This window comes from Zeus faber (genome assembly GCF_960531495.2).
Source record: "Zeus faber genome assembly, chromosome: 20".
NCBI classification, from domain to species: Eukaryota; Metazoa; Chordata; class Actinopteri; order Zeiformes; family Zeidae; genus Zeus; species Zeus faber.
The window spans coordinates 27321527-27349261 of record NC_137207.1 but is presented as its reverse complement, the minus strand read 5'-3'; the positions used below and the strand labels follow the sequence as shown (position 1 = coordinate 27349261).

The 27735-nt window shown below is 44.4% G+C and overlaps 1 protein-coding gene across 1 annotated transcript; it reads right to left on the bottom strand.

Moving 5' to 3' along the window:
- Positions 1-103: 103 nt before the first annotated feature.
- Positions 104-27065, bottom strand: LOC307245797 (ubiquitin carboxyl-terminal hydrolase 31-like; the record flags this gene model as incomplete). Its single annotated transcript, XM_080021475.1, has 16 exons — positions 104-1599; positions 2284-2436; positions 2626-2784; positions 4815-5040; positions 5652-5771; positions 5936-6065; positions 6234-6311; positions 7905-7999; positions 8199-8310; positions 8765-8924; positions 12850-13000; positions 14952-15087; positions 15292-15384; positions 15917-16005; positions 18586-18723; positions 26532-27065. 16 exons carry the CDS (start codon positions 27063-27065, stop codon positions 104-106), a joined length of 3870 nt encoding a protein of 1289 aa, XP_079877601.1.
- Positions 27066-27735: the final 670 nt, after the last annotated feature.

Here is a 27735-nt window from a genome sequence, read left to right as displayed (position 1 = left end):
AACCGTCCAATATGGCAGCTGGTATAGGCCTTGACCAACAGACTGCTACGAGTTCTATGATGAGGTTTACCAGACCAGAGATTTATTGTGGAGCTCTACTGCTCTACTTGGGCTTCTGGGAGGTTCTGGTGGAGTTGATAGGGATCTTCCTGGACTGCATGGTCTTTTTAGCCGGATCTTTCTTTGAAGGTTCTTTGCCATTGGTAGAAGGTTGGGAACAGGTTTCTGTCACAGAGGATTTGGTCTTGTTGGAGAGCAGCAGTGTACGTTTGGCAGTGGCAGGTGTCTTAGAGTACTCCTTATCTTTGGATGATGTTGTGTTACTCTGGGCCTCTGAAGACATATTCTGGGACTTCCTGCTCACTCCCTCTCTGCTCTCTTCTCCCGCAGCTTCTTCCAAATCTTCCGGACCACCCTTAGCCTCAGTCACCCCTGCCTTGCCACCATCAGCTGACTTACGGGGCTCTTTCTGCCTCAGGGCTGCCTTGAAGAAGGACAAGCCTTTGTCCTCTGTCTTGCTGTTGTGCCGAGTTCCTCTGGATGGTAGTGCTGCAGAAGAGCCTGCCATGCTGGAGGACCGCAGGCTGGTCAGTGAGGAGCTGCTACTGGAGCTGCGTCCTGCCTTCCTGCTCTCCACTCTGCCAGCATCTCCACCCCTGGCTGGGCCGGCCGAGGTTCTGGATGGAGGACCACCATGACTGCCCTTCCTCTCAGAGGGTGCTGTGGCTCGCCAAGACTCTCGGCTGGTACTCCTGTCAGCTCCTTTGGTCCTGCCTGAGGCTGAGCTCTTCTCAGCTCCCCCTTTGGGAGGTGTCCTCCTCTGAGGGTGTGAGCCCTGGGAACCTGGAGATCCACTCTTCTTCAGCTGGCTGGGATCAGGGTGTAATGTTTCCTGGGTTTGTGGTGGCCCTTTTTTGCAAGGGGTTGATATTTTTGAGGGGGCCACCTTACTCATTTTTGGTGGACCGTCGCCTTTAGCTTTGGGGTGGGATGCGGCCCTGGATGGTGATTTCTCCAAGGCAGGGGAAGCATGGGAAGGAGAGCTGGAGGAGGTGGAGGAGGTGGTGGGGCGTTTCTTAGGACTTTTTTCAGACTCCAAGGAGGTTTTGGCTGAGGTCCGTTTGGCCGTGGTGCCTTCTCCAGCAATGCTCCTTGGTTTGGTCTCCTTAGCGGAGGTGTGTGCCAGTGTTGTCTGATCCGTGGTGGTGGACACGTTGTTGTTCTCCCCAGCCGGGGTGGTGCTCCGCTGCTCGGGTGCAGAATCAGCCTTGGCTTGCCCCGGTTCCACCATCCTCCTACTCTCCACGGCTGCCAGAGAGGACTTGCCCCCGGACAGTTTGTCTTGCCTGGCTGGCCCGCTGAAGCAGGAGGTGGAGACCTTATCATCGGCGGCCTCCCCAATTCTCTCTAGTGTGGGGGAGGAAGAGTGGGAGTCCAAGGAGAAGCGGGAGGGAGAGTTGGAGCGCAGCTGGAGCTTGGCGGAGAGCGGCCAGGAGGGTTTGATGCCGTTCTCACTTAGTGCCAGAGGGCTGGCCATGGAAGACCTGGTTGAGAAGGTCTGCCTCTGCAGACCCCGGACCAATGGTCTGCCAGACAGACCTGCAGAAAGATGGACAGCGCTTCGGGTTAAAACCAGGTGGACACCATGTCTGTCGTAAAACTCAATCCTTCACATTTTTGTCGACACATTTCCAGACCTAACGGTAGTGCTCACACTCCCCCTTGTGCAGAAAAGTACTTATTAAGTATGCACACACACTTAATAATTGTTCTATTACATATTAATATTCTAACTATTCATTCAGACAGAACGCGGGCTGTGCGCTCCAATAAACAACCAGGCTGAAATGCTGATCAGCTCACTCTGGCTGATGGAGAAAATCTTTGCATTTCTTACTCAATTCTAACTCACTGTAACTCAGAATCAGAATAAGAATCGTCTTTATTGACAAGTAAGTTTACACGTACAAGGAATTTGTCTTGGTGTTGTTCCTCAATTACTACCAAATTGGACAACTGATACATCAAACTGTCTGTTAATCACCTTCTTCTGTCACTCACAATGGAAATATGGGTTTAAAACATCTAAGCTGTGCCATTTATACGTTTTGAGACATGGATCAAAACTAAAACTAAACTGTTTTATTTCACATCATTTGATCATCTCCACTGTTCCTTGTTCTGCTTGTTTGTCTTGCATATACCATTTAACCTTTGTAATAGTTAAAAAGTGAAAGGCTTAAACTATTCAATAGTTTAAAGAGAAAAAAGACTGTGACGCACCGTCGTCTTCGCTCCGCTCGGCCGCGAACTCGGCCGACTCTGACAGTGAAGCCAGGGAGGTTCTCCTGGAGGAGCCGGAGGAGGCCTGGCTGGGGGGGCGGCTCCCCATCAGTCGGTTGATCCAGTGCTCGCACAGCGACGAGCTGGTGGAGCCTGCAGGAACCAGCTTCTTTTAGGACCGGACTCATTTGCATCCATAGGTCTACCACACATCTGTATTATTTTATGTTTTTAATTTAAAGGAGGGGGGTGGTGGCCCTGCGCTGGTAGAACTGGATGTAGGCCACACTAACTACAACGTCTCACCATGGTTGCACCATAGTTGCGCCACAGTAACCCTACCTCCCACAGAGCTGTTGGCAGACCAGGAGGGGATGGTGGCCCTGCGCTGGTAGAACAGGATGTAGGCCGTCTGTTTGCACACGTGCTCGTCAGCAATGGCGTGCACGTCGCTGTCGTCGAAGCAGTACCACTGGCCGTCGATGGAGTTCTTGCAGTGCGCTGCACAGGAAACAAACACCTTTCAAACCTTGAAAATTTGAAATAATTTTTAAGGGTGAGGGTTTTTTGAATTGGGAGGCTTACATTCTGTTGAGGGTTTTACGTAAGTACAGACGCCATGTTTTCTTTTATAATGTGAAAATTAAGATTGAATTGTTTGTGAAATAAATTAATTCCACACACAAATGTGTCCCACCACAGCAAAACTCACCATCTCACACATTTCTAAAATGGCCAGGAGCATTGACATGTGATGTCAAGTCACAATGGAACCGTTTTCATAAAGTTCAACCTTTAAATCGTACTACTTTTACACATACGGAGACAACGTTGTGAAACGAAGAGGAAAAATCCTTCCGTAAACGAAAGTGCTTCTGTAAAAGACGGTTGAAGCGCAGCACAGGGGTGTTTCTGTCTCACTTGTCTGTGAAAACTTTCTTTTCCCTTATTGTTATGGATGAGGAGCAGCGGTTGGAGGAAGATCTGAATTATATCACGGACCTTGAAGAAACGAGAATGGTGCCTGCAAAAAGCTGACGGTTTTTTGAGTTTCATTTTTCCAAGTTCTACACTGCGCCCGCACTTTGCTGGACGTAAGCTCTGTGAGGTAAGTACTGGAGGTAAGTTATGGTAAAGTTTCATTTAGGAGGATTTAGATGTATATTTAATACAACACAGACAACTAATTCTATTATATAATTATAGAACCCAGAACCGCGATTGTGGCACCGCCCCTTGTGGCCGCCTGCGCGAACACCGCCTGTCGATTACGCATATTTTTCGAGCTTATAGAGCTTATTGTGCGTAATCACCGGTTGTCATGACATTTCACTGCATATATGTACGACCATATGTGTATGTATGTGACAAATAATCTCTTGAACTTGAACTTGAACTTGAACTTAATCTGACCAGTGCCATGGATCCAAGTCAGTGTAAGCAGCGCGTACTGGACTTCATGTTCCACCATGACAGTCAGTTCTCCCACAGTGACGCTGAATGTGATATTACTCCGGACTTGGAGAACATTTCAAACAGCGGATTTCAACCCGAATGTGACGATGAAACGGAATATTTTCAAGAACTACCAGAGGAGACCGACGATACACCCGTTGCTGTTACAGCTGTTACAAAGAAGTTGATGACGTGATGAAGTCCGTTGAGGGTTTTTTATACAGGCATTCAGATTTCAGATTTTCTGAGACTCATATTATTGACAGACTCTACATTTTGTTGTATTGTCCGTACCTTAAAACTCCTAAATAATTTCACTTTTATAAAACATGTACATTCTTACTGTTAAATTAAAGCTTTTTTCAGAACAAAATGAGGTGTGTTGTTGAGCTGTTGGTGATTGGCCCATTCAGCAGTATGTTAAGTAGCCATGAGGCTTTGTTGGTCCTCCAACCATTTGCATTGTGAGAGCTGGCTGAATGAAGCTGGTGTGGGTAAAACTCTGGAGGTGATTATGTCAGAATCACAGTTTGCCAAACCCTTGTCATTAACAAGTTATAGCTTTAAAAATATTTGCTTGATTTGCACAAGTGACACCTTGTTTGGAAGCTCTGATTCTTCACTTTCAAATGATGTGGAAAAAAAAATCTCGAAAACCGCCAAATGGCCCTTTAGTACACGGTGGGTCTCAAATGTAATATAGTCTGAGGGATTTACATCATTTATATCTAAATCCAAAGATGAAAAAAACAAATGCATTAAAGTGATATTTATGAGATTCCATAAAACTCTTGTTAGTGGTAATAATGTTTTAACACTAATGTGATGCATGCTGGGTAACAGAGTCCTTTAAGATAGAGAATACTTTCTAAATGTTTCTTTTAATGTTTAAGGCATTCATATAATTTTGGCCTTATTTCTACTGTGTTAGCAGCGACTTTTAGTCTTTACGGTCCCATACTCTGCTGTGCCAAACTGTTTGAATTCTAAAGAAGCAGTAAAACCCAAAGTGTGGTGGACGTAGGAAACATCTCAAGCAACATCTGACAGCAGTCCCTGCTGGTCTCAGGTCCTACCTGTGTAATGACCTCCTTGCATGGTCCCGTGGTGGTTGCACACGGCGTACAGGTCGTACAGGTAATCCTCGGGGTCGCGGCCCATGCCATAGGGCCGTCTCCATGGTGACCAGTGGGATGGGAGGCTCCAGCTGCTCTGGCTCCTCTTCACCATGTGAGGCGCCATGTCCATGCCAGTCAGAGGGAACTTGACCATGTTCTGCATCTTCATCCTGCGCTCTCCGTCCTGGAGGGACACAGACACCAGGACTCAAAGACCAGCACCAGGGCTATTAAAGAAAACATTATGATTCAAGGTTTCTTCATCTATCATGTCAAGCATTTGTATCCTCTCCGTCCTGGGGGACAGAGACTCAGACTCAGGGACTTAGACTTGGATGGACGGTGCTAATAACACTATGCAGGACTATTAAAGTATTATATTATATATGCTTATGTACATAAAAAAGCCCTTCGTATTGGCATTACAGAACAAACATCAAGAAGAGATTTTATTTTGCCCTAAAAGTCTGATAGTTTAACGCAGTTGCAGTTTGAAGGCAGCTAACGCAAAAATGTATTTCCATTCGATCCGATTCCATTTGAAAACTCAGCTCAGTAGAAGCAAAGTATTGCTGAATAATTTCTGCTGTACTGCTGGTTTCAGGTGGAGGATCAGGCTGTCGGTGTGTAGTACAGTACCTGTCTGAAGCGTTTGAGGTGGAGGATCAGGATGTTGGGTGTAGTACAGTACCTGTCTGAAGCATTTGAGGTGGAGGATCAGGATGTCGGGTGTAGTACAGTACCTGTCTGAAGCGTTTGAGGTGGAGGATCAGGATGTCGGGTGTAGTACAGTACCTGTCTGAAGCGTTTGAGGTGGAGGATCAGGATGTCGGGCAGCGTCCACAGACTGAGCTTGATGCTTCCCTGCTGCAGCTGTTTGCAGTGTGGGCAGCGCCAGGCATCGTCTGGAGCCAGCTGGACAGGAAGCAGAGAACGAGCCACTTAGCAACCACGGAGACCAAGGGGAAAGGACACTCCAGCTCAGATGATCAAATTATCTTTTTGAAATGAAGACTTATGACTATTTCCGACATTTAACGCCTTATATTTGTAAAGGTGAATGAAAGACATTTGAAAACCTGTTCTTCCTTGGTGTAGAGCTGGAAGCACTGGGCCAGAGAGCAGCTCTGAGGCTGTAGGTGAAGCTCCTTCATCTGACGGACGCTCTCGGCGTCAGGAATGTACTCCTCCTCCGTGCGCTGGAAGAGACTGATGGAAAGGACACGTGGGTCAAACAGAGGTCCCATGGAGGTCAAACAGATGACACATGGAGGTCAACCAGAGGTCACATGAAGTTAAAACAGAGGTCGCATGGAGATCAAACGGAGGTCACATGGAGGTCAAACAGAGCCATGTCACTCTGCAGATCCTACTTACTAATCTTTTGTTTCTTTGTCCCATTCCACGACGATCTTGACATGGGCTGGCCCCCCAGGGCCACAGGACCGGAACGCCCTGAAAGCCCCAACAAGGATCAACAGATTACCAGTCTGGCTTTAATACAGAGGAACGGAGGGGCTTCAATCACCATTAAATAGCAACCTGGAGGTTCCATTTTGGCTTTATGGAGAAGATGTTTTTAAAAATATATATTGTTAAATGTCCCAATAACAGAAACTGCTTTTTCCTAAGTGTGGGTACAGGTGCAACCCGAGCCGAGCGCACCGGGTCCAGAGCACGGGCTGCGGGCGCGGCGCCAGCTTTTTCAGGACTTTGGGCAGCACCGGAGGAGGCATGGCTTTCATGATCACGTGGCGGCGTTCAAGTACATTGAAAAAAAAAAAGCAGGGTACGCTCAGATTGTTGTGGTTCAGACAGGCATCAAGTGATTTTCAATACATGGAGGAGGTGGAGGTGGAGGAAGAGGTGGACACTGAGAAGACTAAAGCTACTCAGCAAAAATAAATAAACCTCATGAAACTGGAACACCGTGGCTCTTTGTACTGTTAGGGTCGGGGCTGGGGCGGGGCTTGGGACGGGACTTCCTGTCCCACTCTGACAGCTTCCTGTATTCTGTAGGATGACTTCACTTCTCATTCCCCAAAAGTTAAACTCATAGAAAACACACAAGTACATACAGTACTACTACAGCACCATAACATAGAGTAGAACAGTGGTGGAGCCTCATAGGAGTGAACTAAACAATATGATGATAAGACACTTTATTATTGCCAAAGGAACAAAGACGCCAATTAACGATCCCAAGTCCAATTAAGAATAAAAAAAACACTGATTCCAATAAAAGTAGTAAAACCAAAACATAAAAAACATTTCCTGCGTGGCTCTTGTTCCCTGAAGCAACGATGACAGTGACGTCACAAGGCTGGGGTGAGGGGCAGAGCTTCACCCTTGGCCCTGGGAGCGGGCGGGGCCAGAGTGACGCCCCCTGGGAGCGGGCGGGGCTTGGCCCTGGGTCTTGCTGGAGGAGGGTTTTCCACCTCATTCCCATTCATTTTTCTTCTACTTATCAAGTTACTGTTCGAGCTCTGTCCTGTCTCCTTGAAGTGACGTCACGTTGAGGTGAGCGGGCGTGGCTAACTGCATTACAGAAATGAGTCCAGCTGTAATTCTAAGTAAAACAAAAAAAAAGAAAATATTTCTTCAATGGAATTGCTGCATCCCCATGTTAGTTCTGCAAGCTGCTCTTTAACCTCCACACCCTCCACTTTTCATCATGATAAATATACTTTGCACACATGAAATATTCCTTCTTATCCTGATGTTGAATGACTTCCTGTCTCTGATCTGAAGCAGTGATGCACCTTCCACTGACCCTGGAGGAGGGTGAGACGCATGGCACCCTGCAGCTCTGCTGCTCAAACAGGAAGTATTTAGCCAGGATTCATTGTTATGTCAAAGGCTGAAGGTATTTGTCATAGTTCACACTGAATGGGAGCGGTTTCCACGTTCTCACAGCTTGTCAAACACAATCAAAGCAACGCAAAATGAAATTCATCTTTTTACCGAGTCAAAGAGACAAAGCAGTGAAGCAGGAAGACAGGGCTCTGTGCCGTGATACTGCCATCTAGTGACGGGAGGGGGAAATACCTCTCAACGGACGGGTGGAAGAGAGGCTGCTCCTCCTGCGGCAGGAGGTACGTGATTCCTACAACACCGACAACACGCAGGCTGAAGGGCCCCGCCTGCAGAAACACCACACACAAACACCCGTTGAATATTCATGGTAAACGGTGAATGGACGCAGTGGCAGTGGCTCGGGAGGTGGAACATGGCGTTTGCTAGTCGGAGGGTTACTGGTTCGATGCCCGGCTCCTCCTGGTCCATGTCAAAGTGCCTAGTGGGTCAATGCGTGTGTCATTTGTTATAACAAAGGTCACAGACCTGGAGGAAAACTCCAGGACGCTGGAGATGCTTCATCTTCTCCAGGATCTCCTTCTGAAGGCAGTCCCAGGTCATGGAGCGCTCCAGGAACAGCATGAAGGGATTCCCAAACCTACACACACACACACACACACACTGTACAGAAGCCTCCAGCTGTGTTCGAGCTGCATCCTCTCACCCGTTAATCACAGGTTTTATTAGTTATGATTCTTAGATTTTGTAGTTGGTGAGTTGAGGTGATCGTATCCAAAGTGCTTCAAATGGATATTAAATATTTCTTATTGTTAATAGTATGAGTTGTTATTTGACATCAGGTTGTCCTGGCCATGCCTTTCGGGTCACCACTTTCCAGTCATGGTTGACTGAGAGGGACTGAGAAAGTGTCACCGCTACGCACCGTGTTTTTTTTTGTTTCAGTCAATTACAATAAATACATCTACAATAAAAACACACTATTATTATTGGTTTTGTTTGGAGAAACGGGGCGTGGGGACGCACATCGGATCGGGCATACCATCAGCTATACCATGGTTGGTGGCGACCATCTTTCCGGGGACATGTCCTACCTGCGTCCTTGCTGTCCAGCACATGCTCGGTTGCACACCAGCAGGACGATCTTCTCAGCCTGCCCACTGTTCTTGTTGGGGCTCTGGGGGGGCGTTTGTGGAGACGCGCGGTTGTTATCGAATTTCAGGTTGTTCTGGTTCAGGTTCAGGTGGGGGCTCCCTGCAAGACACCGTGGTCTTCACTCAACAATCAAAATGTTAACCCATGTTGAACTTATATTGTACCTATTTACCTTTTTCCAAGCAAACACAAAAAACAAACTAACATACTCTCAATAAAATAAGGAGGTAAAATAAGACTTTATTTCTTAATAAATAAAGGAGCCAGGATGTGACTCCTGGCTTTTCTCTAGCATCATATTCATGTTTATTGTGCACAATTTTATTGTATATTTCCGCATTGTTGCATATATTGCCATTTTCTTTTTTATATTTTTTATTCTTTTGCTTTATGTGGTGTGGTTTGAGCAGCCACACCTGTCATGGGTATAGGTTATTGGGGCCCAGGATCAGTGCAGATGTACACCTGTTGCCCGTTGGTTTGTCTAACGAGCAACAGGTAAAAGCCCCATCCCCACACTCACTCAGGAGAGGAGCCCTTGTCATGACACATGTCAATCTGCTCCGGGCTTGTTCCATCGAGCCTCCTCTCTACAATAATCTTGTGTTTCCTCAACCCCGTCATCTGTGTCTGTGTGCCGGAAGGATCTGAAAACACCACTCAGGTAGTGTGTTGCAGGCGAAACTGCCACACTTTATTATTATTGCCTGTTTTTAATGTAAGCTGTTGCCAACACTGCCATTTCCCTTCGGGGATTTATAAAGTAACCATCCATCCATCCATCCATCCTTCCATCTATTTATCTATCTATCCATCTGTCTGTCTAGATAGGCAACACCTTCCTGTTGTTGTGAATGAGCTTAAGATAGATATAGATAATATAGATGAGATAATGTAATAGAAATGTGATGCAATATACACTGATCAGCCACAACATTAAAAGCACCATTAATCGCACTAATATTGTGGAGCTCCCGAAAAACAGCTGTGAGGTGGAGGACTGGACTCCACCAGACTTCGAAGGTGTCCTGTGGTATCTGGCACCAAGACGTTGGCAGCAGATCCTTTTAAGTCCTGGAAGTTGGAGGTGGGGCCCCCATGCTCCATCGGATCGGACCTTAACCCCGCCCATCCATGAGAAGAAGAAAAGGTGATTCATCAGACACCACCTTCTTTGCTCCATGGTCCAGTAGTGACGCTCACGTGTCCATTGTAGATGCTTTCAGGGGTGGACAGGGGTCAGCATGGACACTGAGCGCTCCCATACGCAGTAAGCTGCCATGCACTGTGTGTTCTATCTATCATAGCAACATTCACTGTTTCACCACTTTGTGCTACAGTAGTTCTTCTGTGGAATCGAACCAAACGACTAGACTAGCTTCAGATCTAGATCTAGATCTTCTTCAGCGTCATCTCCAAGAGACTCTCCAACTTCCTGGTGAACAACAACTACATTGACACTTCTGTGCAGAAGGGAGGCATACCCGGTGTCCCTGGTTACCTTGAACACACTGGTGTGGTGACCCAGCTCATCAGGGAGGCGAGAGAGGGCAGAGGGGATCTAGCTGTACTGTGGTTGGATCTTACCAATGCTTATGGCTCAATACCCCACAAGCTGGTCAAGGTTGCACTGGATAGACACCACGTACCCCAGAAGGTGAAAGGCCTCATCCTGGACTACTACAGTAAGTTCAGTTTGATGGCTTCCTCCAGCTCATTAACATCTGACTGGCACCAGTTGGAAGTAGGGATAATCACCGGCTGCACCATCTTGGTGACCCTCTTTGCACTGGCAATGAACATGCTGGTTAAGTCGGCGGAGGTAGGGTGCCGAGGCCCTCTCAGCAAGTGCGGAGTAAGGCAACCCCCCATCAGAGCCTTTATGGATGACCTCACGGTGACAAAAACATCAGTGCTAGGAGCCAGGTATATCCTCCAAGGGTTGAAAAAGCTTGTGTCCTGGGCACGCATGAGTTCCAAACCTACAAAGTCCCGTTCCTTGGTTCTGAAGAAGGGGAAGGTCACAGACAGCCTCCGTTTCAGGCTGGGAGAAGACCAGATCCCGTCAATCACCGAAAGACCAGTGAAAAGCCTCTGTAAGGTCTTCAACTGCAGCTTGAAGAACACAGATTCCATCAAGGCAACCCGTGCTGATCTGGAGAGCTGGATGAGAGCGGTGGACAAGTCTGGCCTCCCGGGAAGATTCAAGGCATGGGTCTACCAGCACGGGATCCTCCCAAGAATCCTCTGGCCCCTGCTCATTTATGAAGTTCCCATGACTGTGGTAGAGGGCTCCACAAGATGAGCAGCTATCTGCGCAGATGGCTGGGCTTGCCACGCAGCCTGAGTAGCATCGGGTTGTACGGAAACAATAAGCAATGAGCTCAGGCTCCCATTCCGCTCAGACAGGGAGGAGTTCATTGTGGCACAGGTAACAAAAGCACCTATAGTCCACTGGATCGAGAGACAACAAACTGTCCGGCGCAGGGATTGTCGGGGGGCGGCGAGGAAGTGGAGGGCGGAAGAGGCAGTCCAGCAGGCAGAAGCTCGGCTGGAGCACAAGGCCATTCTTGGGAACGGGGCACAGGGCAGAGCCAGACTCGGGAGTTCAACATCAACCCGATACGACACTGCCAGTGGGAAGGACAGGTGGAAGCTGGTGCAGGAGGAGGTGAGATCTTCAGTTGAGGAAGAGCGACTGACCAGGACAGTGGCGATGCGACAACAGGGTGCCTGGCTGAAGTGGGAACAGGCAATGTAGCGGAATGTCACCTGGCAGGACATCTGGAAGTGGAACCCCGAGAGGATTAAGTTCTTGATCCAGGGGGTTTACAATGTCCTCCCCAGTCCATCTAACCTGTTCACATGGGGCAAAGTAGAAACACCAGCATGTCCCCTTTGTTCCAAAACAGGTACCCTCGAGCACATCCTGAGCAGTTGCTCCAAAGCACTGAGCGAAGGAAGCCATCGCTGGAGACACGACCAGGTCCTCAAGTCCATCGCTGAGGCAATCAGCAAGGGGATCAGTGACAGCAGATACTACCACGCTACAGCCAGGAGGATCAAGTTTGTCAAGGCGGGAGAGAAGCCAAGGAGCAGACCCAGGAACTGCTCTGTTGGGCTGCTATCCACAGCACAAGACTGGGTGATGACAGTTGACCACGAGAGGTAGCTGAAAATTCCATCACACATCACCCAGACTTTGTTGAGACCAGACATTATCTTGGTCTCGGAGGCCACAAGACAGCTCATCCTACTGGAACTGACAGTGCCCTGGAGGAATGGAGGAATCATAAGAGATGAAGAGGGTCAAGTACCAGGAGCTGGTGGAGGACTGCCACAGGAGTGGTTGGAGGACCAGGTGCATGCCTGTCTAAGTGGGCAGTCGGGGGTTAACAAGCCATTCCCTCAGCAAGGCCTATGTAGTGCTGGGCATTACGGGCCTTAAGGGGAAAAAAGCCATTAACAACAACGTGTAGGCAGCGGAAAGGGCGTCAAGGTGGCTGTGGCTGAAAAGGGGTGACCAGTGGGGTCAGTAGCATGCCGCTTGGACACAGGCCGAGGCTTGATCAACCTTGGTTTGGGTCACCTGGACGAGGGTGTCTGTTGCAAGACCCGAAACACCCAATGACCCCAGGATACAACACTGATGATCTGTGTCCAAGTTTGAGCATCAGAAGATGTATATTTAAAACGTTATAAAAATATATAACAGTATATATATAATAATAATATATAACAGCATATATTTAATAACAATATATAACAGTATATTATAATAATAATAATAATAATAATAATAATAATATATCCCACCCCTTGAAAGGTGCCATTGGAACCAGATTATCAATGTTATTCACTTCACCTGTCACTGGTTTACTGTTGTGTCAGATCTGTGTACAGTATATGTAATGTACTATATATGTAATTTGCTGCTGTAATTGAACTTCCCATTGGGGATAATAAAGTGTTATCTTATGTGAATGAAAATGTGAGGTAATATAAATGATATGCAGATGAGTACCTCCTCGCTGCGAGCGGATCTGCTCCGGCCTGAACTGCTCCGGTGTTTCGAAAGCGAAGATGGTGTCGCTCTCCTGGACGCTCTCCAGGTCATCGTCGTCATCACAGAACGAGCGATGGAATCCATCGAAGTACATTTCGGTGAGGACGATCTGAGGAAGACATTTTGTCATATTTTCATAGTATGGAATGACTTTGGATATGGAATATTGAAGTATATTTATAATTTAAGAAGACAGGAGGCCTCAGAGTGACTTACTACCACCACCAGTACAGTAAAGACCTCCCAGTGACTAACTACCACCACCAGTACAGTACAGTACAGACCTCCCAGTGACTAACTACCACCACCAGTACAGTACAGACCTCCCAGTGACTAACTACCACCACCAGTACAGTACAGACCTCCCAGTGTCTAACTACCAGCACCAGTACAGTACAGACCACCCAGTGACTAGCTACCACCACCAGTACAGTACAGTACAGACCTCCCAGTGACTATCTACCATCATCAGTACAGTACAGACCACCCAGTGGCTAACTACCACCACCAGTACAGTACAGACCACCCAGTGACTAGCTACCACCACCAGTACAGTACAGTACAGACCTCCCAGTAACTAACCACCACCACCGGTACAGTACAGACCTCCCAGTGACTAACTACCACCACCAGTACAGTACAGACCTCCCAGTGACTAATACCACCACCAGTACAGTACAGACCACCCAGTGACTAGCTACCACCACCAGTACAGTACAGTACAGACCTCCCAGTGACTTTCTATCACCATCAGTACAGTACAGACCCCCCAGTGACTAACTACCAACACCAGTACAGTACAGACCTCTCAATGACTAGCTACCACCACCAGTACAGTACAGACCCCCAAGTGACTAACTACCAACACCAGTACAGTACAGACCTCTCAGTGACTAACTACCACCACCAGTACAGTACAGTACAGACCTCTCAGTGACTAACTACCACCATCTGTACAGTACAGAACTCTCAGTGACTAACTACCACCACCAGTACAGTAAATGTCTCCCAGTAACTAACTACCACCACCAGTACAGACCTCCCATTGACTAACTACCACCACCAGTACAGTACAGTACAGACCTCCCAGTGACTAACTACCACCACCAGTACAGTACAGACCTCCCAGTGACTAACTACCACCACCAGTACAGTAGAGACCTCCCGGTAACTAACTACCACCACCAGTACAGTACAGACCTTCCAGTGACTAACTATCACCACCAGTACAGTACAGTACAGACCTCCCAGTGACTAACTACCGACACCACCAGTACAGTACAGTACAGACCTCTCAGTGACTAACTACCACCACCAGTACAGTACAGACCTCTTAGTGACTAACTACCACCACCAATACAGTACAGACCTCCCGGTAACTAACTACCACCACCATTACAGTACAGACCTCCCAGTGACTAACCACCACCACCAGTAGAGTATAGATTTCCCAGTAACTAATTACCACCACCAATACAGACCACCCAGTGACTAACTACCACCACCAGTACAGACCACCCAGTGACTAACTACCACCACCATTACAGTACAGACCTCCCAGTGACTAACTACCACCACCAGTACAGACCTCCCAGTAACTAATTACCACCACCAGTACAGACCACCCAGTGACTAACTACCACCACCAGTACAGACCACCCAGTGACTTACTACCAGATGAGATGAACGACCCCTAGCAACACGTAGCAGCAGAGGAGCAGGTCTAGAACCTGACTAGATACAGCTGTACTAACTAGCTGCAGCTCTAATAACTATACTCAGCTGTACTCACTAGATGTAGCTTTACTTACTAGATGAGTGGCATGGCTACCATTTCCTGTCTATCAGCTTGATTCTAGTTTCCTTTTCTTTCTACACTTTGGTGAAAGCATCTCCTCTGGAACTTTGGTCCCCTTAGGAGGACAACAGTCTGACACTGACTGACTGATGGGTTCCTGCCTTGGTCAATTTTACCCGTCAACCTTATCTGCAAATGATGAACGACCACCAAAGAGGATGGGGAACCTCCCACTTGCTGGGAGTGGTAATGTGTTCCTCACCTGCTGAGCTGGGATCTTGGTCTCCTGTGCGACGGCTTGGCGGAGTCTGGACACGGTTCCTGACAGAGGAACGGCCACGCCCACCCTCATGCAGCTGGAGCCCTTTCCTTGGTACACCACCGTCACATACAGAGGTCTGCAACAGCGCATAGCGCACGTTGTACACTGCAGCTTCCAACAGCAAGAGGCTCCACAAGCTCTGCGGTCAGTGGACCACCCAAAACACACCTTGTACACACAAGTACACACCTTGTACACACATGTGTACTTGTGTATACTTGTGTGTACGTGTGTGAACTTGTGTGTACGTGTGTGTTTACGTGTGTGTACTTGTGATTACCGGGTGTGAGGCACAGGGATGGGCAGTGAGATGCACAGGAAGGGGTCGAAGGTGTTGCTCTGTTTCTGGCAGTGAGGGCAGGTCAGTGACGACCTGCATGGAAACAACAACCTGCTTGAAAGGTCCATGAAACAGCAACATCCTACTTCCTGCTGACTATAACATGTGTAATGGTACAATAATACTATAATAATACTACCTCAGTGTTAACAATACTAACTCGTTTAGTTGAATTAGTTTAGTTTTAATTAACTTTCATACATGTGGTGCAACCTTCCATCTGATCAGGGAATATCATTTTTAATGGCATTGATCTGAATAAAAGGACACAGTTCATTCTACACATTGATGATGTCATTACTGAATTCATCAATCATAATGATTAATAGGAATTCTAAATAGTTTCTGTATTAATTTTAGGTCTACACATTTATCGTGTTAATGGATCTATATAGTACATCTATATCTACATATAGTATATTTATTATATCTAGTATATAAGTATATCCCAAGTACATGCTAAAGAAGATGTGATGAAGTATGATGTCATTTGACAAGAGTGTTCATGACAGAGTGTAATATCTTTGTCGTCATGATGTCATGATGTGCTTATTGATATTTTCACCTGTACTGGGCCTGGAACAGCTCCTGTACAAAGGATCCGGGCGTCGGCAGCGGAGAACCCTCCGACACGCTTTCAACTTCCAATGGAGCCTGAAGCCACAGGAAGTGATGTCATCGTTACGCTCTGAATCAGGACTCAAGTCTCATGTTATTAATGGATTTCAACAGCCCCGCCCAGGTCCTACATCTAGATGGTCCCTGGAGATCCTGTTGAGTTGAACAGCTATTGTCACCAAAGCAACTGAGTGACATCATTAGTATTTATTATTCATGAGTCATTTTTACTTTTTATTCTTCCTGTTTTCACCGTGTTGTTATTGCTCCGTTTCTTCTTCTTCTTCTGCCATTTTGAATCAGCTTCTCTCACACTCGTCAGTCCCCGTGAGGCATTTGATATTCTATGGTTCTGTGCACGGGCGTGGCAAAAAGTCCTGCGCGCACCTCGTAGAGCCTTTAAACAAAATGTCAAAAAGTTGAGGTGTTGTTAGAACCGTGACGTCTCAGACATCTTGTCGTCCAAGTTCCATCCAAATGGATCCAAATATGAAGCAGTAATCAGCGAAAAAGCGATGAAATTTGAGCAGAAAAAGCCGAACGTTTGTGCACCACCCACACACCAGGTTGTAAAAGTTGTGGTCGGGTGGTGCAGCGAGATGAGGTTGTGGGGTAAGACGCTTTGTGACGTCAACATTCAATTCATTATAAATGTTCATGTTGTGGCTGCGTGATGTAGACGCCATCACTCTGTAGTGGGTGCACTGTGTGTGTGTGTGTGTGCGTCATCTTACCTGCTTGACGTGGGCGTTTGGTTTGTTATTTGATTCTTTTTTCCTTTTTCGAAATATAAACTCATTGTGTTGATGGAACCGGTGCCGTGTTGTTATTTTGCAGCATTGGATCCAGTTGTAACACAAAGTGTAGGAGTGGAAAACAGAACAAAACATCTTCCCTGTTTGTGACCTCACACATGGAGTTGTCTTGCATCTCCAGAGCAACGGGTCTGAATGGTGTCCCTTTTATTTAAGTCCCAAAAGTTAAAAAAGTGGACGAAATGTCTGAGGGACATGCAGTGTTGAATCCGTTTGAATGGAAGCGTGTTGTTGGGAACTTCCACACGGAGTGATTTCCTTATAGGAAGTCAACGGGGACCTGACAGGAAGTCGACAGGGACCTGACAGGAAGTGGACAGGGACCCGACAGGAGGTAGACAGGGACCTGATAGGAAGTAGACAGGGATCTGACAGGAAGTAAACAGTGACCTGACAGGAAGTGGACAGGGACCTGACAGGAGGTAGACAGGGACTTGACAGGAAGTAGACAGGGACCTTCTCATTTTTGGGATAGAGTCACAACACACATCAAGTGGATCCTTGTATTAGTAATTCTGTGTCATCAGGACTCAACGTCATAACGTCAGCCGATGCTGCGTTCAATGGGAACTCGGAAAATTGTAACTTGTTTTTGACGTGATGCTAATGTAAAGAGGAGCGACAGCAGCAGCTGATGCTGCGTTCAATGGGAAATCGGAAATTTGTAATCGCTGTCGAGAAGAGGCCCGTGTATTGCTGCCTGCAGCTTTAATTATTATTATTATTATTATTATTATTGTTATGATTCGCCTTTGTTTTTATTCAGATTTTTATTATTTTTCTCCTTGGCATTTTTCGGGATAAAAGTGTCTGGTGCACGACAGCCACCGAACCCACTGACATGGCTGAGGTCTTGTTAGAACCGGGACATCTCAGGCATCTCGTCTACATTTGGAGCAGGAATTGTCCTACCTTGATTAGTTTGTGGAGTGGGCACTTTGTGACATCATCATCCACTTTGTTATATATGGCCAGGTTTCGTCTCTGGGTGGTCTTTCGCACCGGGCGGGGTGCGCAGTGTAAGGCTACATGATCAACCTTATTTTCATCACAATTGCAATATGAACATGCATCATCGTAAAAGACTGAAACGTGATGAATAACAAAAATCATTTCATGAAATAAATCTTTTTTTCCTCTGGTAGAGCGACACCAGAGGCTCTACGGGTGAAAGCGCTCCAAAAGCAGGAAGTGATGGTGTGTTCACGGAACTCGGAAAACTCCCAAGTAACGCTGCTTTCAATAAAACTGGGTTAACTGTTATTCATGTTGTTTTCCCCCAGATATTTTTTTATTTCAAGTTATGTTTTTGTTGTGTTATTAAATAATAGTATAGTATTGTTTGTGTTCCAGATGCAAAAGAGAAGTTGAAGGTCTGAGACAAGAAGACGCAGTGGGCAGAACGTCCACCCTTCGGTTCCACGTCGACTCGGTAGGAAGTGATGCTGCGTTTCAGGGGAATTCTGAACAAACACGAGTGACCTGGACCCCGTTTGTTGCTGCTGCACCTACATTTATTGTTGTTGCTTTCATTTCATTCGTCAGATTCCTGACCACGGTGTTGAATTCATTATTTTCTGTTATTCCATTTCCAATTAAAAACCTGGCGATGCATCGCTGCTTCTCACTTTACTTCAATGGGGGGTGCCATCTTTCACTTGGGGAACACTCTTTTCCAAAACCGCTGATTGGAGCTGAAAATTGAATCTATTTTGATGACATTATATAATCTCATTAATAATAAGACCTTAACCAAAGGGTAAGATAAGACGCTCTGTCGTGAAGCGTCCTGCTTGTTTACCTGCCTGGGGGGTCGGCTCTCAGGGTGCACCAGGTTGTTCAGGTCTTCATGGACTCGGTCCAGTAGCCACAGAAGGAACTCCTGTGCATCGTGCTGCGCGTTGCCCCGGAACTGGAGGGCACTCTTGGACACCACGTTCTGGAAATACAACAGAACAGTGTTGTAGTCCATTCACAAGGAATTTTTCACAAGTTTATAGGTTGGCAGAAGGGTTCAAAAAAGGTCTTCTCAGTCCACCCTCATGACCCAACTTAGTGGAAGCTGCTGATTGGTGGGAACCTGAAGCTGGAGGAGTCCAGCTCTGGTGTGCAGAGAACATCCATGACTAGATGAACTCTTTATTGTCATCTTCCCACAGACCATAAAAGAGCCCCCTCATTATCTTATCAACTCAAAAATAAAAGGGTCATTCTCTCTCAGAAAGACATAATTCCAATATTATGGGATGGATTTGTGGTCTGAGAGGTTTTGGTTTTAATACTTGGAATTCTTACAGTGTTGGCTGTGATGTTGTCCATCCAGGGACTGAGGCTGTTAGTTCTGATGCTCTGGGTGAGACAGTCAATGTGAAAACATCAATGCAGTGTCACAAACAGATTAGTGTTTGATCTGGAAACTTTAAGATTTATTTTTATGTGATGGCATTTGTTTACATTGTTGAACCACGAAACATTGAGGTTTTCCTTGGATCCCTTGGTCAGCACCAGACTGCAGTCCAGCAGTGACTCGTGACAGTGGGAAGATAAGACTTTTTAAATCCCCGGAGAGAAATTGAGGCGTTAGAGCAGAAAGAGACGGTGCAGTCGAAGAAAGGAACCAAAGCCAACAAACTCCACAACAACCTGGGAAGCCAGAATATCAAAGACTGAATTTAGTTTTACTAAGATGAGATAGTACTTTATTATTCAACATCTTCTGGTGATGACCATCGAACATTAGTTCTCAGTTGTCCAATGAACTGAGCGGCTGGACACCACATCTGCCACAGCCCTTGAGCAAAACCCTGACGTCCCCTGGTGAAGGAAAGTCGTAATGACCATGAAGGCATCGTTATGAAAGATTCAAGAAGCTTAGCTCTGTCATTCTGGGTGAACATTCCTTTGTGTAACTGTTATGAAAATAATCTAAATTCTTAAATTTCTTAATTCTTAAATTCACCCATATTATTATATATATCGTATTATACTTAGATTTTTTTCTCCACGCTATATTTGTATTAAAAAGTCACCAGTGTTGTTTCATCGGCAAGGACAGACAGAAATGTCTTTAACAAAACCGACATTTATTCTGGTAATTAATGAACAGAACTTTGCTGTTTCCTGTGGTGGCTGATCAGAGCTTCTGGAGATGTGACGTGTGGAAGTGTTGACGTGTGGAGACGTTGACATGTGGAGACATTGACGTGTTGAGAAGTTGACGTGTGGAGACGTTGACATGTGGAGACATTGACGTGTTGAGAAGTTGACGTGTGGAGACGTTGACGTGTGGAGACGTTGACGTGTGGAGACGTTGACGTGTGGAGACGTGACGTGTGGAGACGTTGACGTGTGGAGACGTTGACGTGTGGAGACGTTGACTTGTGGAGACGTGACGTGTGGAGACGTTGACTTGTGGAGACGTTGGCGTGTGGAGACGTTGACATGTGGATACGTGACGTGTGGAGACGTTGACTTGTGGAGACGTTGGCGTGTGGACACGTTGACATGTGGAGATATTGACGTGTTGAGAAAGTGACGTGTGGAGACGTTGACATGTGGAGACATTGACGTGTTGAGAAGTTGACGTGTGGAGACGTTGACGTGTGGAGACGTTGACGTGTGGAGACGTGATCTGCGGAGACGTGACGTTTGGAGGCGTGACGTGTGGAGATGTAATGCGTGGAGATGTGGACGTGTGGAGAAGCTGACGTGTGGAGACATGACCTGTGGAGACGTGACGTGTGGAGAAGTTGACGTGTGGAGACATGACCTGTGGAGAGGTGACGTGTGGAGACGTGACGTGTGGAGACGTTGACATGTGGAGACGTGACGTGTGGAGACGTTGACATGTGGAGAAGTGATGTGTGGAGACGTTGACGTGTGGAGACGTTGACGTGTGGAGACATGACCTGTGGAGACGTCACGTGTGGAGACGTTGACGTGTGGAGAAGTGATGTGTGGAGACGTTGACGTGTGGAGACGTTGACATGTGGAGGAGACGTTGACGTGTGGAGACGTTGACGTGTGGAGAAGTGATGTGTGGAGACGTTGACGTGTGGAGACGTTGACATGTGGAGAAGTGATGTGTGGAGACGTTGACGTGTGGAGACGTTGACGTGTGGAGAAGTGATGTGTGGAGACGTTGACGTGGGGAGACGTTGACGTGTGGAGAAGTGATGTGTGGAGACGTTGACGTGGGGAGACGTTGACGTGTGGAGAAGTGATGTGTGGAGACGTTGACGTGGGGAGACGTTGACATGTGGAGAAGTGATGTGTGGAGACGTTGACGTGGGGAGACGTTGACGTGTGGAGAAGTGACGTTGAACATGTTTGTTTTAAATATGTTTGTTTTGAACGTGTTTGTTTCATAGGAAATAAACTGAAAACAAATGATTCAAACTGTGTCGACGTCTGAAGCTTCAGTTCAACATTGTGTTTATTTAAGAATCATCAAAGTGAAAAGAACAAAAATAGAAACAGAGAAATCATGTACTCACACAGAGATAGTACTACCACATACAACTACAGCCTAGATAGTACTACCACATACAACTACAGCCTAGATAGTACTACCACATACAACTACAACCTGGATAGTACTACCACATACAACTATGGCCTAGGTAGTACTACCACATACAACGACAGCCTAGATTGTACTACCACATACAACTACGGCCTAGGTAGTACTACCACACACAACTACAGCCTAGATAGTACTACCACATACAACTACATAGTAGTATCTAGAGCCTAGATAGTACTACCACATACAACTAGACAGTAGTATCTAGAGCCGAGATAGTAGTACCACATACAACTACACAGTAGTATTTAGAGCCTAGATAGTACTACCACATACAACTAGACAGTAGTATCTAGAGCCTAGATAGTACTACCGGATACAACTAGGCAGTAGTGTCTTCATTCTAGAGAGGAGTATCTGGAGTCTAGATAGTAGTACTTTATTCTATTACAGTGTCTAGATACACAGGTGTATAGTACCTTCATCACACTGCTGTTGAGGTTCATCGCTAAACATTTAAATATGATATGATCATATTTAAATATGACATCATATCATATTCAAATATGACATCATATCATATTTAAATATGATGTCATATTTGAATATGACATCATATCACCAGGTGAAGCTGCTCTGTTGCTCTTCCAGCTTCTGATTTCAACAAATACAGGAAATAAAAGTCATGGTTTAAATCCCAGGTCAAGGCAGTTCCTGTGAGAACAACACATCGTCCCTCACAACCAGAGACCTTCAGGACTTTTCCTCAACATCATTGACTTCTGCTTTTGTATCATTTTCCAGGTGTTTCACTCTGATGCGTCTGCATTGAGCATGATTCCATTTTTATTCGATTATGTTCTGAATCCACTCTTCTTCCCAAAAATGTTAAAAGCATTTGTGCTGGAAAATGGTTGATATCATTTATACCTTGATCAACATTCAATCTAGATTCTGTTGAATTTGTCAAGACAGGATTCAGAAAACACTTCAAGTCAGAAGCAGCGACGGCAACTATGACACCTTCAAGTCAGCAATGTGAGTTGACACCTCTGGAGGATGTAGTACTCGAAGATAATCCTTTATTATTACATAGGATGTGGTACTCTATAGGATATATTACTGTATAAAATACTTCTTGCTACTGTATAGTATCTAGTACTTTACAGTACATAGTAGTCTATAGAATATTGCTTGTTACTCTATAGAATATAGTACTTTCTACTTGGCACACCTCTAGATAGAGCACTAGGGTGTAGAGCTCTATTGGATATGACTTTGTTACTCCATAGAATATAGTACTTTATAGTACTCTATGGGATAGACATTCTTACTCTGTAGAATATAATACTTTATAGTATATAGTACTCTATTGGATATGACTTTGTTACTGTATAGAATATAATAGTTTATAGTATATAGTACTCGACTGGATATGACTGTTCCTCTATAGAATCGACAACTTTATAGTATTCTATAGGATATGACTTTGTTACTCTCTAGAATCTAGTACTTTAATGTATATAGTACTCTATAGGATAGGGCTTTGTTCCTCTTTATAATCTAGTACTTGATTGTATATAGTACTCTATAGGATATGACTTTGTTCCTCTTTAGAATCTAGTACTTTATTGTATTTCGTACTCTATCGGATATGACTTTGTTCCTCTATAGAATATTGTACTTTATAGTACATAGTACTCTATTGGATATGACTTTGTTACTCTGTAGAATCTAGTACTTTATAGTATCAAGTACTCTATAGGATATGACTTTGTTACTCTGTAGAATCTAGTACTTTATAGTTCTCTCTAAGCTATGACTGTGTTACTCTATATCATCTAGTACTTAATAGTAATCTATACAATATGACTGTTACTCTATAGAATCTAGTACTTTATTGTATATAGTACTCTATCGGATATGACTTTGTTCCTCTATAGAATATTGTACTTTATAGTACATAGTACTTTATTGGATATGACTTTGTTACTCTATAGAATCTAGTTCTTTATGGTATCAAGTACCCTATAGGATATGACTTTGTTACTCTACAGAATCTAGTACTTTATAGTACTCTATAGGCTATGACTGTGTTACTCTATAGAATCTAGTACTTTATAGTAATCTACACGATATGACTGTTACGCTATAGAATCTAGTACCTTAAAGTATATAGTACTCTACAGGATATGACTTTTTTACTCTATCGAATCTAGTACTTTATCGTCGATAGTGCTCTATAAGATATGACTTTGTTCCTCTCCAGAATACAGTACTTTATAGTACATAGTACTCTATAGGATATGACTTTGTTACTCTATAGAATATAGTACTTTATTGTATATAGATCTCTATAGGATATCACTTTGTTCCTCTATAGAATATAGTACTTTAAAGTACATAGTGCTCTATAGAATCTAGTACTTTATAGTATAAAGTACTCTATAGGTTATGACTTTGTTACTTAGAATCTTGTACTTTATAGTACTCTATAGAATCTAGTACTTTATAGTTATCTAGTACTTTATTGTCGATAGTACTCTATAGGATGTGACTTTGATCCTCTGTAGAATATAGTACCTTATAGTACTCAATAGGCTATGACTGTGTTACTCCATATAATCTAGTACTTTATTGTCGATAGTACTCTATAGGATATAACTTTGTTCCTCTATAGAATATAGTACTTTATAGTCCATAGTACTCTATTGGATATGACTTTGTTACTCTATAGAATTTAGTACTTTATAGTACATAGAACTCTATTGAATCTCGTACTTTGTAGTATATAGTACTCTATACGGTATGACTTTGTTACTCTATAGAATCTAGTACTTTATTGTATATAGTACTCTACAGGATATGACTTTGTTACGCTATACAATACAGTACTTTATAGTCCATAATACTCTACTGAATCTAGTACTTTTTGGTATAAAGTACTCAATAGGTTATGACTTTGTTACTCTATAGAATCTTGTACTTTATTGTTGATAGTACTCTATAAGATATGACTTTGTTCCTCCATAGAATACAGTACTTTATAGTACATAGTACTCTATTGGATATGACTTTGTTCCTCTATAGAATATAGAACTTGATAGTACTCTATAGAATCTAGTACTTTATAGTATATAGTACTCTATACGGTATGAGTTTGTTAGCCTATCGAATATAGTACTTTATAGTACTCAATAGGCTATGACTGTGTTACTCCATATAATCTAGTACTTCATTGTCGATAGTACTCTATAGGATATGACTTTGTTCCTCTATATAGAATTTTATAGTACAGAGTACTCTATAGGATATGACTTTGTTCCTCTATAGAATATAGTACTTTATAGTACTCTATAGAATCGAGTACTTTATAGTATATAGTACTCTATACGGTATGAGTTTGTTAGCCTATCGAATATAGTACCTTATAGTACTCAATAGGCTATGACTGTGTTACTCCATATAATCTAGTACTTTATTGGTGATAGTACTCTATAGGATATAACTTTGTTCCTCTATAGAATATAGTACTTTATAGTCCATAGTACTCTATTGGATATGACTTTGTTACTCTATAGAATTTAGTACTTTATAGTACATAGAACTCTATTGAATCTCGTACTTTGTAGTATATAGTACTCTATACGGTATGACTTTGTTACTCTATAGAATCTAGTACTTTATAGTATATAGTACTCTACAGGATATGACTTTGTTACGCTATACAATACAGTACTTTATAGTCCATAATACTCTATTGAATCTAGTACTTTTTGGTATAAAGTACTCAATAGGTTATGACTTTGTTACTCTATAGAATCTTGTACTTTATTGTTCAAGTTCAAGTTCAAGTTCAAGAGATTATTTTTCACATACATATACATACGTTCATACATATATGCAGTGAAATGTCATGACACCCGGTTGATAGTACTCTATAAGATATGACTTTGTTCCTCCATAGAATATAGTATTTTATAGTACATAGTAATCTATTGGATATGACTTTGTTCCTCTATAGAATATAGAACTTGATAGTACTCTATAGAATCTAGTACTTTATAGTATATAGTACTCTATACGGTATGAGTTTGTTAGCCTATCGAATATAGTACTTTATAGTACTCAATAGGCTATGACTGTGTTACTCCATATAATCTAGTACTTTATTGTCGATAGTACTCTATAGGATATGACTTTGTTCCTCTATATAGAATTTTATAGTACAGAGTACTCTATAGGATATGACTTTGTTCCTCTATAGAATATAGTACTTTATAGTACTCTATAGAATCGAGTACTTTATAGTATATAGTACTCTATACGGTATGAGTTTGTTAGCCTATCGAATATAGTACCTTATAGTACTCAATAGGCTATGACTGCGTTACTCCATATAATCTAGTACTTTATTGTCGATAGTACTCTATAGGATATGACTTTGTTCCTCTATATAGTATTTTATAGTACATAGTACTCTATAGGATATGACTTTGTTCCTCTATAGAATATAGTACTTGATAGTACTCTATAGAATCGAGTACTTTATAGTATATAGTACTCTATACGGTATGAGTTTGTTAGCCTATCGAATATAGTACTTTATAGTACTCAATAGGCTATGACTGTGTTACTCCATATAATCTAGTACTTTATTGTCGATAGTACTCTATAGAATATGACTTTGTTCCTCTATATAGAATTTTATAGTACAGAGTACTCTTTAGGATATGACTTTGTTCCTCTATAGAATATAGTACTTTATAGTACTCTATAGAATCGAGTACTTTATAGTATATAGTACTCTATACGGTATGAGTTTGTTAGCCTATCGAATATAGTACTTTATAGTACTCAATAGGCTATGACTGTGTTACTCCATATAATCTAGTACTTTATTGTCGATAGTACTCTATAGAATATGACTTTGTTCCTCTATATAGAATTTTATAGTACAGAGTACTCTATAGGATATGACTTTGTTCCTCTATAGAATATAGTACTTTATAGTACTCTATAGAATCTAGTACTTTATAGTATATAGCACTCTATACGGTATGAGTCGGTTAGCCTATAGAATATAGTACTTTACAGTACCCTATAGGCTATGACTGTCACGCTATCCAATCGAGTACTTTATACTATATAGTACTCTATAGTTTACTACTTCATCGTTCATAGTACTCCACGACGACAGGAAGTCCAGACACAACTCGCACCTTGAACTCCCTGCTGTGCTGCGGCGTGTACTCGAAGGTCCACAGGGCTCGAACCAGGCCGGACAGCTGCTCCGTCACCTCCCCGCCGTCCTGCGGGGGCTGCGGGGCTTTCTTCTGGACCAGGACCCCGTTGGACTTGGTCTTGTCGGCGCCGCTGGGCTCCGGCGCCCCCCTGAACTGCTCCAGGGCCAGGTACTCTGCGAACAGCTCGGTGTTGCTCAGGCACTGCAGGATGGCGTTCATGAAGCAGGTGTTGCCGTGGTTCTTCAGCCCGGAGACCCCCGGGACCTTGTCCCCGAACAGCAGACCCCCGCAGTCGCTGTCGTCCGACGGGACGGAGCCCCCGGCGGGTGGGACGGGGGGGGCTTCGTCCTTCTCGTCGTCGGCCGCGTTCTCCTCGGTTCCGAAGTGGGACAAGGTGGACAGGGTCCGGAGAACCCGGTTGATGAAGCTGCCGACGGAGCGCACGGAGCTCCGCCTGAACAGCTTCTTGCTGAAGGACTTCTTCTCCTTGGTGCTGGAGGCTTTGGACATGGTGGCGCGGGTCTTCCGAGGCCGTTTTTAAAAGAAAGGAACCGATGAAAACGTGTTGTTCTCCGCCAGGCCCGCTGGTCCGGAGCCGACACCACCAGCTGCACCATCCACCCTGGGGAAGCAGGAGAGCCGGACCGGGGCCGTCATCTCGACATGGAGCTGGAGGACTCGGATCGATCAGTAAGAGCAGCCCGTGGACGGTGATGGAGTCATGTTTTATTCAGGCGGCGGCACCCGAACACCTCCACCTAAGCCCTGCTGCACCTTCTGAACCTGGAGGTCTAAGGCTCCACACCGATCCTCCATCAGCAAACCTCGACACGAGAGCCGTCCCCTCCCCGGCGCTTCTCCATCATCCGAGTCCGGATGCTGCGGCAGGCAGGGCGGGGGCGGTGACGTCCTAAGCCCGCTCCTCTCCTCCACGCATGTGATGGAGGAGCCGCGTCATGAGGAGCTCCACATGATAAACATGCACTGTATGAACACAACACTATTTAGAATAATAGATCAGAGTACATCATGTCAAGTATATATAACACTATATACCATGATAAATCATAGTCGATCATGTCAAATATATAACACTACATTACATAATAAATCATAGTACATAATATTAAATATATAGAACACTATATAACATAATAAATCATAGTGCATCATGTAAAAG